At 44.3% G+C, this 12,316-nt stretch overlaps 2 protein-coding genes across 2 annotated transcripts in view; both read left to right on the top strand.

The window, feature by feature from the left end:
* LOC309558636 (uncharacterized protein) overlaps positions 1–12,316 on the top strand; it is a 526,969-nt gene that overhangs the window by 245,622 nt on the left and 269,031 nt on the right. The window lies entirely within an intron of this gene.
* The window catches only part of LOC309558803 (cytochrome P450 2K1-like), a 112,723-nt gene that overhangs the window by 49,046 nt on the left and 51,361 nt on the right, over positions 1–12,316 (top strand). Inside the window, exons 5-6 of the mRNA XM_082261864.1 lie at positions 3,540–3,713; positions 9,489–9,630. Of these exons, the coding sequence (XP_082117990.1) occupies positions 3,540–3,713; positions 9,489–9,630 (316 nt within the window). The remainder of the gene's footprint in view (positions 1–3,539; positions 3,714–9,488; positions 9,631–12,316) is intronic.

The raw sequence follows: 12,316 nt of genomic DNA, 5'->3' as shown, positions 1-12,316 counted from the left end.
GGGCGTAGTGTCTAGGGCACGGCCGCTCCGCTTCTGCACCCTGCTCCCTCTTCTGCTGTGCTGGTGGCTCTGTGCGACCACCGCCTCTTCCTCCAAACTACTCAGGTCACCTGCATGACGTTCATTCCATGTGGGGTCGAGGACCTCATCGTCCTCCACATCATCTTCCACCCAGTCTTCACCCCTGCCCTCCTTGTCGGTCTCCACAATGCTGAACGACGCAGCAGTTGGCACCTGCGTTTCGTCATCATCGGAGACGTGCTGCGATGATCCTTGCATGTACTCATCTTGAGAAATAAGTGGTTGGGCATCGCTGCACTCAATCTCTTCCACTTCTGGGGCAGGGCTAGGTGGATGGCCCTGGGAAACCCTGCTGACAGAGTCATCAAAAAGAAGAAGAGACTGCTGTATGGCTTGGGGCTCAGACTGCTTGCCTGATTTGCAAGGGGGTGAGGTGAAAGACGGTTGGACATCGGCTGCAGGTGCCAACTGTGACCTTTCTGCAGTAGACTGGGTGGGAGACAATGTGAAGGAACCAGAGGCACTGTCAGCAGCAAACCAATCTACTATCGCCTCCACTTGTTCTGGCCTCATCACTTCTAGGGGCGTATGATGCCCTACCAAATACTGATGCAGGTTCTGTCGCCTACTCACACTTGAGGAAGGTGTTTCACTTGTGCGTGTAGCTGGCACAGATCGACCACGTCCTCTCCTTGCAACAGGAGCTCTACCAGCAGCACCACGACCCAGGCCACGGCCCTTATTTGACGGTCTCCTCATATTTCTGTAATTTAAGATCTTGCCCTAGAAAGGTTTTTTATTGAATAGCGGAATAGGAAATATGATCCAAAAAAGTGTATGTATCTCGCACGTACAAAACCACACTAGGCCCCAATTACTATTGTTTCTACCCCTAAAAGGGTGGATGAGGAGTAGGAGGAGTATGGAACAGACAGCACCCTCAAATCTTCAGAAGTATGAGATGAACCTCAAAAACTTGGAAAGGTGGATCTCACACGTACCGACACAGACTATCCCGCAATTCAATTGATCCTCAAAGGTTTTTATTGAATAGCGGAATAGGAAATATGATCAAAAAAAGTGTATGTATCTCGCACGTACACCACCACACTAGGCCCCAATTACTATTGTTTGTACCCCTAAAAGGATGGTTGAGCAGTAGGAGGAGGAGTATGGAACAGGCAGCACCCTCAAATCTTCAGAAGTATGAGATGAACCCCAAAAACTTGGAAAGGTGGATCTCACACGTACCGACACAGACTATCACGCAATTTAATTGATCCCCAAAGGTTTTAATTGAATAGCGGAATAGAAAATATGATCAAAAAGAAAGTGTATGTATCTCACACGTACACCACCACACTAGGCCCCAATTACTATTGTTTGTACCCCTAAAAGGATGGTTGAGCAGTAGGAGGAGGAGTATGGAACAGGCAGCACCCTCAAATGTTCAGAAGTATGAGATTGTGTTCACTGTACCCCACAAAGATTGTGTTCACTGCACCCCACAAAGATTGTGTTCACTGCTCCTCAAAAAGGATTTTGTTCACTGCACCCCACAAAGATTGTGTTCACTGCACCCTAAAAGGATTTTGTTCACTGCACCCCAAAAAGATTGTGCTCACTGTACCCCCCAAAGATTGTGTTCACTGCACCCCACAAAGATTCTGTTCCCTGTACCCCACAAAGATTGTGTTCACTGCACCCCACAAAGGATTTTGTTCACTGCACCCCAAAAAGATTGTGTTCACTGCACCCCAAAAAGGATGTTGTTCACTGCACCCCAAAAAGGATTTTGTTCACTGCACCCCAAAAAGATTGTGTTCACTGCACCCCACAAAGATTGTGTTCACTGCACCCCACAAAGGATTTTGTTCACTGCACCCCAAAAAGATTGTGTTCACTGTACCCCCCAAAGATTGTGTTCACTGCACCCCACAAAGATTCTGTTCACTGTACCCCACAAAGATTGTGTTCACTGCACCCCACAAAGGATTTTGTTCACTGCACCCCAAAAAGATTGTGTTCACTGCACCCCAAAAAGGATTTTGTTCACTGCACCCCAAAAAGGATGTTGTTCACTGCACCCCAAAAATATTGTGTTCACTGCACCCCACAAAGATTGTGTATGCACCCCACAAAGGATTTTGTTCACTGCACCCCAAAAAGATTGTGTTCACTGCACCCCAAAAAGGATTTTGTTCACTGCACCCCAAAAAGGATGTTGTTCACTGCACCCCAAAAAGGATTTTGTTCACTCCACCCCAAAAAGATTGTGTTCACTGCACCCCACAAAGATTGTGTTCACTGCACCCCAAAAAGGATTTTGTTCACTGCACCCCAAAAAGATTGTGTTCACTGCACCCCACAAAGATTGTGTTCACTGCACCCCACAAAGGATTTTGTTCACTGCACCCCAAAAAGATTGTGTTCACTGCAGCTCACACACAGAAAAATGGATGTGGATCACTGACACCTGCCTATCTCCTATCCCACACCACACAGCAATATCGATTGTAGTTTGTAGAACACAGTTTCCCTAAAATTCAGCAGCAGCAGCCTCTCCCTAACAGGATTGAGAAGAGATCGTAGATCAGGATTGAGTGCAGAGTCACCCCACCCCCCACACAGCAATATCGATTGTACTTTGTAGAAGACACTGACCCTATAATTCAGCAGACTCTATCCCTAAAATGCCTACAACTCGCCCTGCCTAAACACTCCGACCTGTCCCTCAATTCTATCTGGACACAAATGTTTTTTTCCTGCCTGTCTTTCCCTAATCAGCAGCCAGCACGTTGATGTGTGCTCTGTCCCTGATCTAAGCAGCAGAATGAAGACGCTGCGGCTGCCTGGAACTTATAAAGACTTGGTCACATGCTTCAGACGGCCAATCACAGCTACTGAGACATTTGCAGGCATGGCTGGGATGGCTTAAGGCACACCAGTTAAACGATTGTTGATTGGCTGTTGAAAGCCCGCCATGAAAAGAGCGCCAAAGCATGCAAAACCCGGAAATAAAACGACCGAACAGGGATTTTTACCCGAACATACAGTAAAGTGTCCGTGTCCGTGTTCGGGTACAAAAAATCCAATTATTCGGTACGAACACGAATAATACAGTCCGTGTTCGCTCAACACTAGACATGAGGTGTCATTTGAATTTAATTTACCAGTGGCTACCATAAAGCTTTGACTGGTAAAGCACCCAGGCAACAGTTATTCAGTAGTAACATAGTAGCTCATGGATAGAGCCACAGCTTTGGCAGAAAACACAGATATCTGACATACACGTGAATATAAAAGTTATTTGGATAGCTTTGCTCTGCAAGAAGACAAAGATTCTAGCAAGTATAAATTGTCTTATTTTGTAGTGTTCTTTAAGGTGACTTTTTAAAAAAAAGGTGTATTTGAAAGTCATAAGGAAAAGGCCAGGATGCCACATGGAGTGCTAGATGTGAGGCAACATTATTATGTACACAGACCAAAGTTCTAAGGATTCCTTTTTTTCTCCACAGCTATTTAACTTTTTTCCTAGAATCTCAACTTTTTTTGGAACACAGAAACAGATAATGCAGAATTTTGATGATCTCAAAGAGTTTGTTTTAAAGCGCATCAAACATCAGAGACAATCATTTGATACAAATGCCATTTCTGGATATATAGATGCATACCTTCTGAAACAAGAACAGGTATTTCCTTATAATATTCAGGATTTATAAATAAACCTTGTAGGATTTTGCTGTTTGCTTCCCATTTTTAAGAATTTATTGGCACTCAATGACAAGGCACATGAATCATTCCAAATGTTGTTCTTCATATTTTCCAATTCTGCAGGGCAATGTCTGTCTGATGTGAAGTTTCTAAGGCCTTGTACACACACCTGCATAAAAACTGAGGGAAAGGTTTTTCTAATGTAGGACTCTGCAAGGCCACATAATGGTGTCATGTGAGCTTTTTTTTTTTGCACAGAAATATGTGACATTAAGTTCTCTGAAAGGGCAGCAAAGAAAACTATTGTTTTCTATGTGTCCTGTTAGCACCACAATGTTGGTATCATGTGAGTTATTTTTCTGCACAGAAAAATGCATACATGTTGCATATTTCTGCACAAAAAGTGCACAAAATACACACACAGCAGTGTTGTAGCGTAAACAGGGCACATAAAAAACAATTGCTGTGACAGGAGCAGAAAAATGCACATCTCTGTGCATGGCATGAACGAGCTCTTTCATATCGACAGGGGAGGACTGGGCCAGAGGGCAGGGGGGCAATTGCCCCCTGGGCCGCTCTGATGCTCCATGAAAAGGCTGCACTGCTTCTGCCAAAGACATGCCTAAAGGATTCCTGGTGAAGAGAAGTAAAAAGTCCCTGCCACTGACCTAATGAGTGTGGGTTGAAGACAAGGACAGAACGCGGGCCTCTCCCCCCAGCATGGGTGGTGTAAACTATGTCTGAGCAGGGGCCGGTTCCATGCCCTACTGTAGACTCTCCTCCCCGGGTCAGCCCCAACTGAGCTGTCTAAGCTCCCCCCAACTGCCCTCTGCTGGCCTGGTCAGGAACCCAGATTCAGCCGGTGGAGTGGAGAATACCTGGAGCAGAGCTTCAGCCTGGAATGGGGGTCAGGAGGAGCCTGGGAAGAGGGAGAATGGGAGGGGGGCCAAGTCGCTGCACCATGGGCCTCTGGTGTTTACTTGCCCCCTGGGCTGAATTCGCCAGTCAGCCCCTGCATATCGATACATCTCTGACAGGTCAGTCCAACATTTGCAAGATTGCATTAACGGGCAATCATCTGCTCCTAACCACAGGTAAGTTCTGGCTGTTCAATTAAATCTAGCTGTTGAGGACTGTTGAGGCCACGGTCAGCCTGTCAATACTTTGTACAGACTCAGCAGCTCCAACTGTCTGCATCCACCTGTACATCCAGCTACAGGAATCCTGGATTCTTGCCACAGCTGGAACTTTTTTGCCATGTATATGAGGCTTAAACAGTCCATTTTTATTATGACACACTCTCTTACAGATGTAGCACCCTACTAGGTAGTAGCTGCTAGAATTAGATAGGTTGTTTTAGTTTAGTTTTGATAAGTAAATCTCATTGCCACACTTTAGGCAGTGTGGATAATTCTGACAGGTTAAAGCATATTGGCTCATTGTTGTCAATGCAGCCACAATCTGTTAGTTAGGCCTGATCAGTGTTTTCTGCTTCTGCTATGCTGCCTTTGGCTTACTCTGTTTTCCAGAAGTTAGTAGAACCTTCTGGATCATAGGTGTGGAGCTATGCAGATAGCAGTATGAATATAATCACCCCATCCCAGAGAGGAAGGCTTTGAAGGTGGGCTGAGTGTTTGCATATATTCTTGGGGCACACTGAGCTCTGGGTCTTGTCCCAGAGTTGATGACTTCTGTCTGGGAAGGTCACGCTGAGCTGAAGAAGATGGAATGCTGAGACCCTGGTGCTAGAAGGAGTGGACTGAGGGGAGTTGTCTTACCATTGATCCGCCTGTGAACTCAGGGAATCTGCTTGAAGGAAGATTAGAAGGAGGCCCCATTCTGTCCTTTGACCTTGTGAGTACAGACTGTGTGGGATCTTGGGGATGTTGTTGCTCTAGCTACCCCTCTGGTGCATTTAGTCAGCTCTGGGTCTATTAAAGGGGACACACTGGCTTGTGGTCCCGGAGAGCCTGTCCAGTTCTAACTTCTACTAAATTTACATTGCTCTTGGGCTTAAACTGTTTCTGAAGCTGAAGACTATAATTTGCTACAAGCTTGGACTTAATTTAAAGCTTGCCCAAGAAAGAAATCAAGTCCCCAGTGTACATAGTTGTTGTTTCTGGAGTATCCCACCTCTACCCTAACCCTATTCAAGTTCTCAAAAAAATAAAAAAACAACTAAAAATAACATCACCTAGACTGGTCATTTAACAAACGAGTGGAAGTGTGTGTGTGCACCTGGCTGCAGGAAATACTGTGTGACTAGCTTTGGGGCTGATGTTTGGAAAAACCTGGGAAAAATACCAGCGGCTCCTATGGAGGTAGCTCCATAGGAAGCCTCTTTCTCTAACAAAACCTCTCTATTAGGGCAGTCCCTTTAACTGTTGCATGTTTTTTTCATTACAGTTTCCCTCTGAAAGTATAATCTATGATGTAGCAGATTCTCTCTAACAATGCAGATTCATATTTTCACTCTCCAAATATTATCATGTATGCTTATAAGCCTAATGTTTAAAGTAAAACTAAAGGCAACATGTTTTTTAAGTGATTATAGCACCTGGGTTTTAACACCTGTGAATTTTTTTTACATTTGTGTCCCATTGGGGGGGTTTTCCTTTAGTTCCTGTCCCATAATGTGCCAAAATGGGAAGTGAGAGTAATTCCCTCTAAAATTAGGAAATCTCTGTTTGTGACCAGAACTATTGTCTCCATGAGAAGATTTCCCCCCTGTTACTAGTCTGGGGGACAATGCAAAATTTGGATTTTTTTTTTTTCTTTAACTCTTAGTAAAAGTGATAAACAGGACATATAAACAGGACAAATAGAAAGGCTGAATCTCTCTAACAGGGGCACATGCAGCGATAGGAACCTACCAGGTGTCCTAGGCCCTCTCCACCCTATCCAAAACGAAAAAAAAAAAAAAAAGGTTTGCCTTTAGTTATGCTTTAAATATCATAGCCAGGCAAGCAGTCTCTGTTGAGGTAAGGAAGAGTCTTTAAAGGTAATGTCCAGCTAAACTAAAAGAGACTTGTATGGAGTCTCGTGTCAAGAAGTCATTGCTGCTTGCAAGGTGGCAAATACTGTCTCAACCCCTGGCTGGGCCTTGGGGATGCAGTGACTATGGAGAGCTACAGCCTATATGCCAGCCAACGCACTGTGTCTGGGCAGCGAGATTGGTGTTGTTCCCAGGTTGACGAGCTGTACTGACACTCTTTGGTGGTGAACCTTAGATAGGGTGTGGCCCACCAACAATTCTCCTGGCATCATGTTGTCCTTGCGGGGTTCTTCCATAATGGTGGCTCCCTGCAGATTCCTGTGGGCACCTACTGGTAAAGACCAGACAATCTCTTGTAGGGATGCTAAGATTAACTTTTGCTTTAGGGGGTATGGACCACCCCCACTAGTTCTGCGTTGTGCTTTGAAACCCTGAAGTACTCTAAGCCATACTTCCAGCAGGCCACAGGCCAAAATGCTCATATTTGGCTAGCAGGAGGGGCAAGTTCAGGTCCTTCAAGACGTTTATGCCCAGCACCACATGCGCTGTGGAGTTAACTGGACCAGGGTCACTCCGACCTGCTCTAAACAATGGTCCTGGATTTGAATTTCCCAAGTGATGCATTCAACAAGGATAGGCAGATTATTGGCCGCTCAGAGGGACAGCCAACAGGAGTTCAGCTGTTCCAGAGCTCCAAACATTTGCACAAAGAAATCATATTCCATGACAATGACCTCTGACCTGGTGTCAATTATATATGGGACCTCTTGTTCGTTGACTAGGGTGAACACCACTGGGCTCAGAGCGATCATACCTTCAGATGGGTTGGGACTCTGGGTCGTCTGTCCCGGGGGAGTGGTCGTTCTGCTCCAGGAGTCAGTAATTTAGTGAGGGCCTTGAAGGGTTCCTGGATCCAATCCGCCCACAGTTTTTGGATATATGTCCACAGCGATTACAGCCATAGGGGAGGAGTAGAGTTTAGTGATGTTTATTGGAGTTGCACCTCTAGAGGTGGTGATGATTCATGCTAAACGTGTTATTTGTTTAACCTTTTGTAAGTGCAATTTTTAAACTGGGTTTAAAATAAAGAGTTATTAAGGTAGTACACTATGTGAGTTTTGTGATTAAGTGCTGTTGTGACTGCCTCTTCTTGTTCTCAGGCAGCCACATCCACCATCACATTGTGGAAGGAAGTGGTGGGTGCTCTTTACCTTTCTCCTGCAGGGTTCTCTGGAACTGGGCCTGCCTTCAGACCAGTTATAAATTGATCCTTCAGTATGATGGAGTCCAAAACACAGAGGTAGGCCTTTCTTACAACTCTGGCCTAGGAGCCCTGGTAAGGCAACAATCTTTGTGATGTAGGAGCGCTGAACCTGAACATGCACATGTATTTTGATGGAAGAGGTGGTTTGTGGTCCTAGGGGCTGCTCACCGGCAACTGTGGGGTCTTGCTGGACCCCCAGAGGGGTTCGTTAAAGTTTTGAAAGGATGGGAGTGCCACACCAACTTATATAAAATTTTAAAAGATTTTTATTTTGGAACAGCCAACATGTTTCAGGGGCTCAGCACTCCCCCTTTATCAGGGCTAAAAACAGGATGATGCAGGCACTTGGATTGGAAAGTCACAAGGTAAGGTAACAAGGAATGGCAGGCAGGTGCTGATGTGTGTTAAGGTGCACAGAGATGACTGGCTGGATGCACATCGGTGGCAGGACCAGAGCTGGAGGCAGGTATAGGTTAGCTGATGCAGATGCATGTATGAGAGTCAAGGCAAGGTCAGACAGTCTAGGTCAGCAACGTTCGGGCAGATCAAGGTACAGACAGCAGGCAGCACAGTGATCAGGAACCAGGCCAGGGTCGGTAACAGCAAGGCAGTTCATACAAAGGAGAATATAGGAGAATAGTTCACAGGCAAGGTCAGTACAGGTGGGGTTAAGGCAGAGTCAGGTATAGATGAGGTCGGCAACACAGGATCAACACAGGAACAGATGTACAGATGCTCTGGAGAATAATAGACCAAACGACACTGACACAGAGGACCAGGGCCGGGACAAGGGGTGGGCAGGAGGGGCGGTTTCTCTGGGCGCAATGGTTTATTGTAGTTATGGGTGGTGTCTTGACCATAACCCTAAGAGTAGGGGGGCGCAGTTTTGCATCCTTGCCCTGGGCACTGGATAACCTTGTCCCAGCACTGCAGAAGACTAGTGCAGGTAAAATAGTCTGCCTGGCGCCAATGTGCACTCGTTCATGCGTGTTCGAATGTTCACCTGTCCCATGGCTACAGGTAGTGGTTCTTAGGCCAATGCACCTGCGTGCATGCAAAAATGTCTTTCCTGACAATCTGTGATATCAGCACAGCCACAAACATTCCTCTTTTCCAGGCACCTCCAGAAATTCTGCATGGCTACTCTATTAAGTTCATTCACACACAGAGCCATGGCTTGCCCCCCCCCCCCTCTATCTTCTCATTGGCTCACATGCTGTGATTGACAGGCAATAAGAAGGGAGAGTCCCCAGAGAGCCAAGGCTCTCATGCACATCGTTGGATCAAGATGGTAAAAAAAACCTTGAGCCTTTAGAATCACTTTAAGAGAACATTACTAAGTAAATGTATTGTTAATATGCTGGTGAATCCTTTATAAATATATCCCTTTGCCTTTTTTTTTATGACCCAAGGCTCCTCCATACAGCATATAATAAGTGAGATGAGGACAAATAAATTATTAGAGTCTTAAGCATTTGATGTTTGTGTTTTTAGGAGTCAGCCAATACTGAAACGTACTTTGATGATGAAAATCTGGTGTACTCCGTTCTGGATCTCTTTGCAGCTGGGACAGAGACAACATCTTCAACATTACGCTGGGGCATTTTATTGATGATCAAGTATCCAGAAATACAAAGTAATTTTGTTGGTTTATAAAGTGATGCTATTTCGGGGAAACCACCTCTGCTTGACCAATCTGTTCCACCTTTAGTCAGTGTGTGTGGGTCTTCTTTAAGGCTTTTTTTTTATATTTTGATAGACTTGGAAAAAGTAAATACCCCTCTGACCCCTTTGGGTAAATTTCACTTAATTTCCTGCTCCACTGACAGCCTTTAACAGCAAGAAAAGAAAAGAGGAGAGCAGTTGTAACTGAAGCATGAAGTCATGGATCATAAAATAGCCTGAAAGTGGTTTAAAACCTTCCCCCGTTATACTGAAACATTATTTTTATTTTTTTTGCCTTTTGTAGGAATATATAAGGCTTTTGTTTGGTGAAGCATTTTAATAAATACTTTACATTCCTTGGATATTTTTTTTTATAGGCTGATACATGAAGACACAGTGACAACTTAGTTGACAGGTTTGTTTGTAAACAAACCCATGTGACAACTATGATTGGCTTTCAGTGATAATATGCTTTCGAACCAAGTACCAACCAGTATTATTCTCAATTGTAAGTGTGAGACCAGTGCTGCAGGTTCAAAGTACTACAATGGTATGATATTTTTCTTAGCATTGGGCATCCTGCTGAGGAATGATGATCTACAGAATGCACGCAGGATGTGATTAAACTCTGTTGTAAACTATATAGCAGGTTTGAAAATTGTCATCCTATTAATAAGGCAGCTTCTGCTAAAACGATTTTTGCAGTTTTTAAATAAAATTTAGTTTTACAATTTGGAAACTCACAAGTTTGATCATTGAGCACCTTAGGCAAACCTTGCTTGAAAAAAAAGACCTTCCTTTTTTCTTCATTTAGAGAATGTGTTTTTTGTCTTTGGGCGCATTTCGGGTAATTTAGTTTACTTACTTAATGCAGCATACTTTGTATTAATGTGTTCTTGTCTTTTTGTATATTTGATCAGGACTGTCGCTGTATTTTTTTTTATTCTTTAATATTACTCTTTTTTCTCTTTCTATGAAAATAAAGTATAACAATGAACCTAATGAGGACTTCCATAACCTTCAGGAGACATTTAAAGGCCATTGCACCCTTTAAAACCACCATAAACTACCTTACTTTTGCCCTATAGTTTCTAATACATGTAGCAAGGTTTCCAGGCCTGTGGCCTGATGTGGGTCTGCCATTAGTACTGGTATTTAGAGATGTATAGAACTGTTCGCCGGCGAACAGTTCCCGGCGAACTTCGCATGTTCGCGTTCGCCGCTGCGGGCGAACATATGCGATGTTCGGTCCGCCTCCTATACATCATCATTGAGGCAAACTTTGACCCTGAACATCACAGTCAGCAGACACATTCCAGGCCAATCAGCATACCTCCCTCCCACCTCCTATAAATAAGCAAGGGCAGCATCCATTTTAGATCATTTCTGTGTTACTGAGAGCAGGGAAAGTGCTGGTGCTGCTGCTGTTGTTATAGCTAGGGACAGTTCCCGGTCTTGTTAGCCAGTGTTCTTGGTACACTCCTGCTGTAAGGACAGCACCCCAAAAAGCCCTTCCTAGGGCTGGTATTTGAGGTTTTTTTTGTATATATATATTTATATATATATATATATATATATTGTCCCCAAAAGCCCTTTTGAGGGCTGGTATTTGTGTAATTTTTTTAGTTCTGTGAGATATATATATATATATATCTATTGTCCCCAAAAGCCCTTTTGAGGGCTGGTATTTGTGTAATTTTTTGGGTTCTGTGATATATATATATATATATATATATATATATATATATATATATATATATATTGTCCCCAAAAGCCCCTTTGAGGGCTGGTATTTGAGTATTTTTTTAATATATATATATATATATATATATATATATATATATGTAGCATGTCCAGAACCAGAAAAAAAAATTCATATAGGTGTAAAAGGGGTTCCCACCATCCCTGCTCTACTGAAAAATTATCTTTTTTTTCTGGTTCTGGACATGCTACAGAGCTGAAATGTCACAGGTGCACTTTTTAGACCCCCTATACACTAAATCACACAAAAAAAGTTCTTAACCACTTGCCGACCGCCGCACGCCGATCTACGTCGGTGGTCAGCCCCTCACAGGCAAATTGACGTAGGGCTACGTCACTAGCTTGTGAGGGTCTAGGGAGCGAGCGCGCGCCGCCGGAGGCGCGCTCTCGCTCCCGCGTGGTCACGGACCCCCCCGCGCGTGTGACCGGCGGACCCGATGTCCGCCGGCCACTCTGCGATCGGCGGGGGAGAGGGAGAAAGTCAAGCTGCCTGTCATTCTCCCCTCTGTATGAGAGCTGATCATATGGATCTACTATGTAGATCCGTTGATCACTCTGCATACAGCTGAAGCCACAGCCGATCACAGTTAGAATCACGCCCCTAGGGACACACACAGCCCCTCCCTCTCAAATAAAGTTAACCCCTTCACTACCAGTGTATTTTTACAGTAACAGTGCATATATATAGCACTGATTACTGTAGAAATGTCACTGGTAACCCCAAAAGTGTTGAAAATGTCAGTCAAGGGTCCGATCTGTCCGCCGCAATGTCGCAGTACCGCAAAAAAAATCGCAGATCGCCGCCATTACGCGTTAAAAAAAAAACAACAAAAATGACAAAAATCTTTCCCTTAGTTAGTAAACGCAATAACTTTTGCGCAAACCAATCAAAATAC

The sequence above is a fragment of the Pelophylax lessonae genome, assembly GCF_965119305.1.
Source record: "Pelophylax lessonae genome assembly, chromosome: 6".
Lineage (NCBI taxonomy): Eukaryota > Metazoa > Chordata > Amphibia > Anura > Ranidae > Pelophylax > Pelophylax lessonae.
This window is presented reverse-complemented; position numbering and strand designations above follow the sequence as displayed.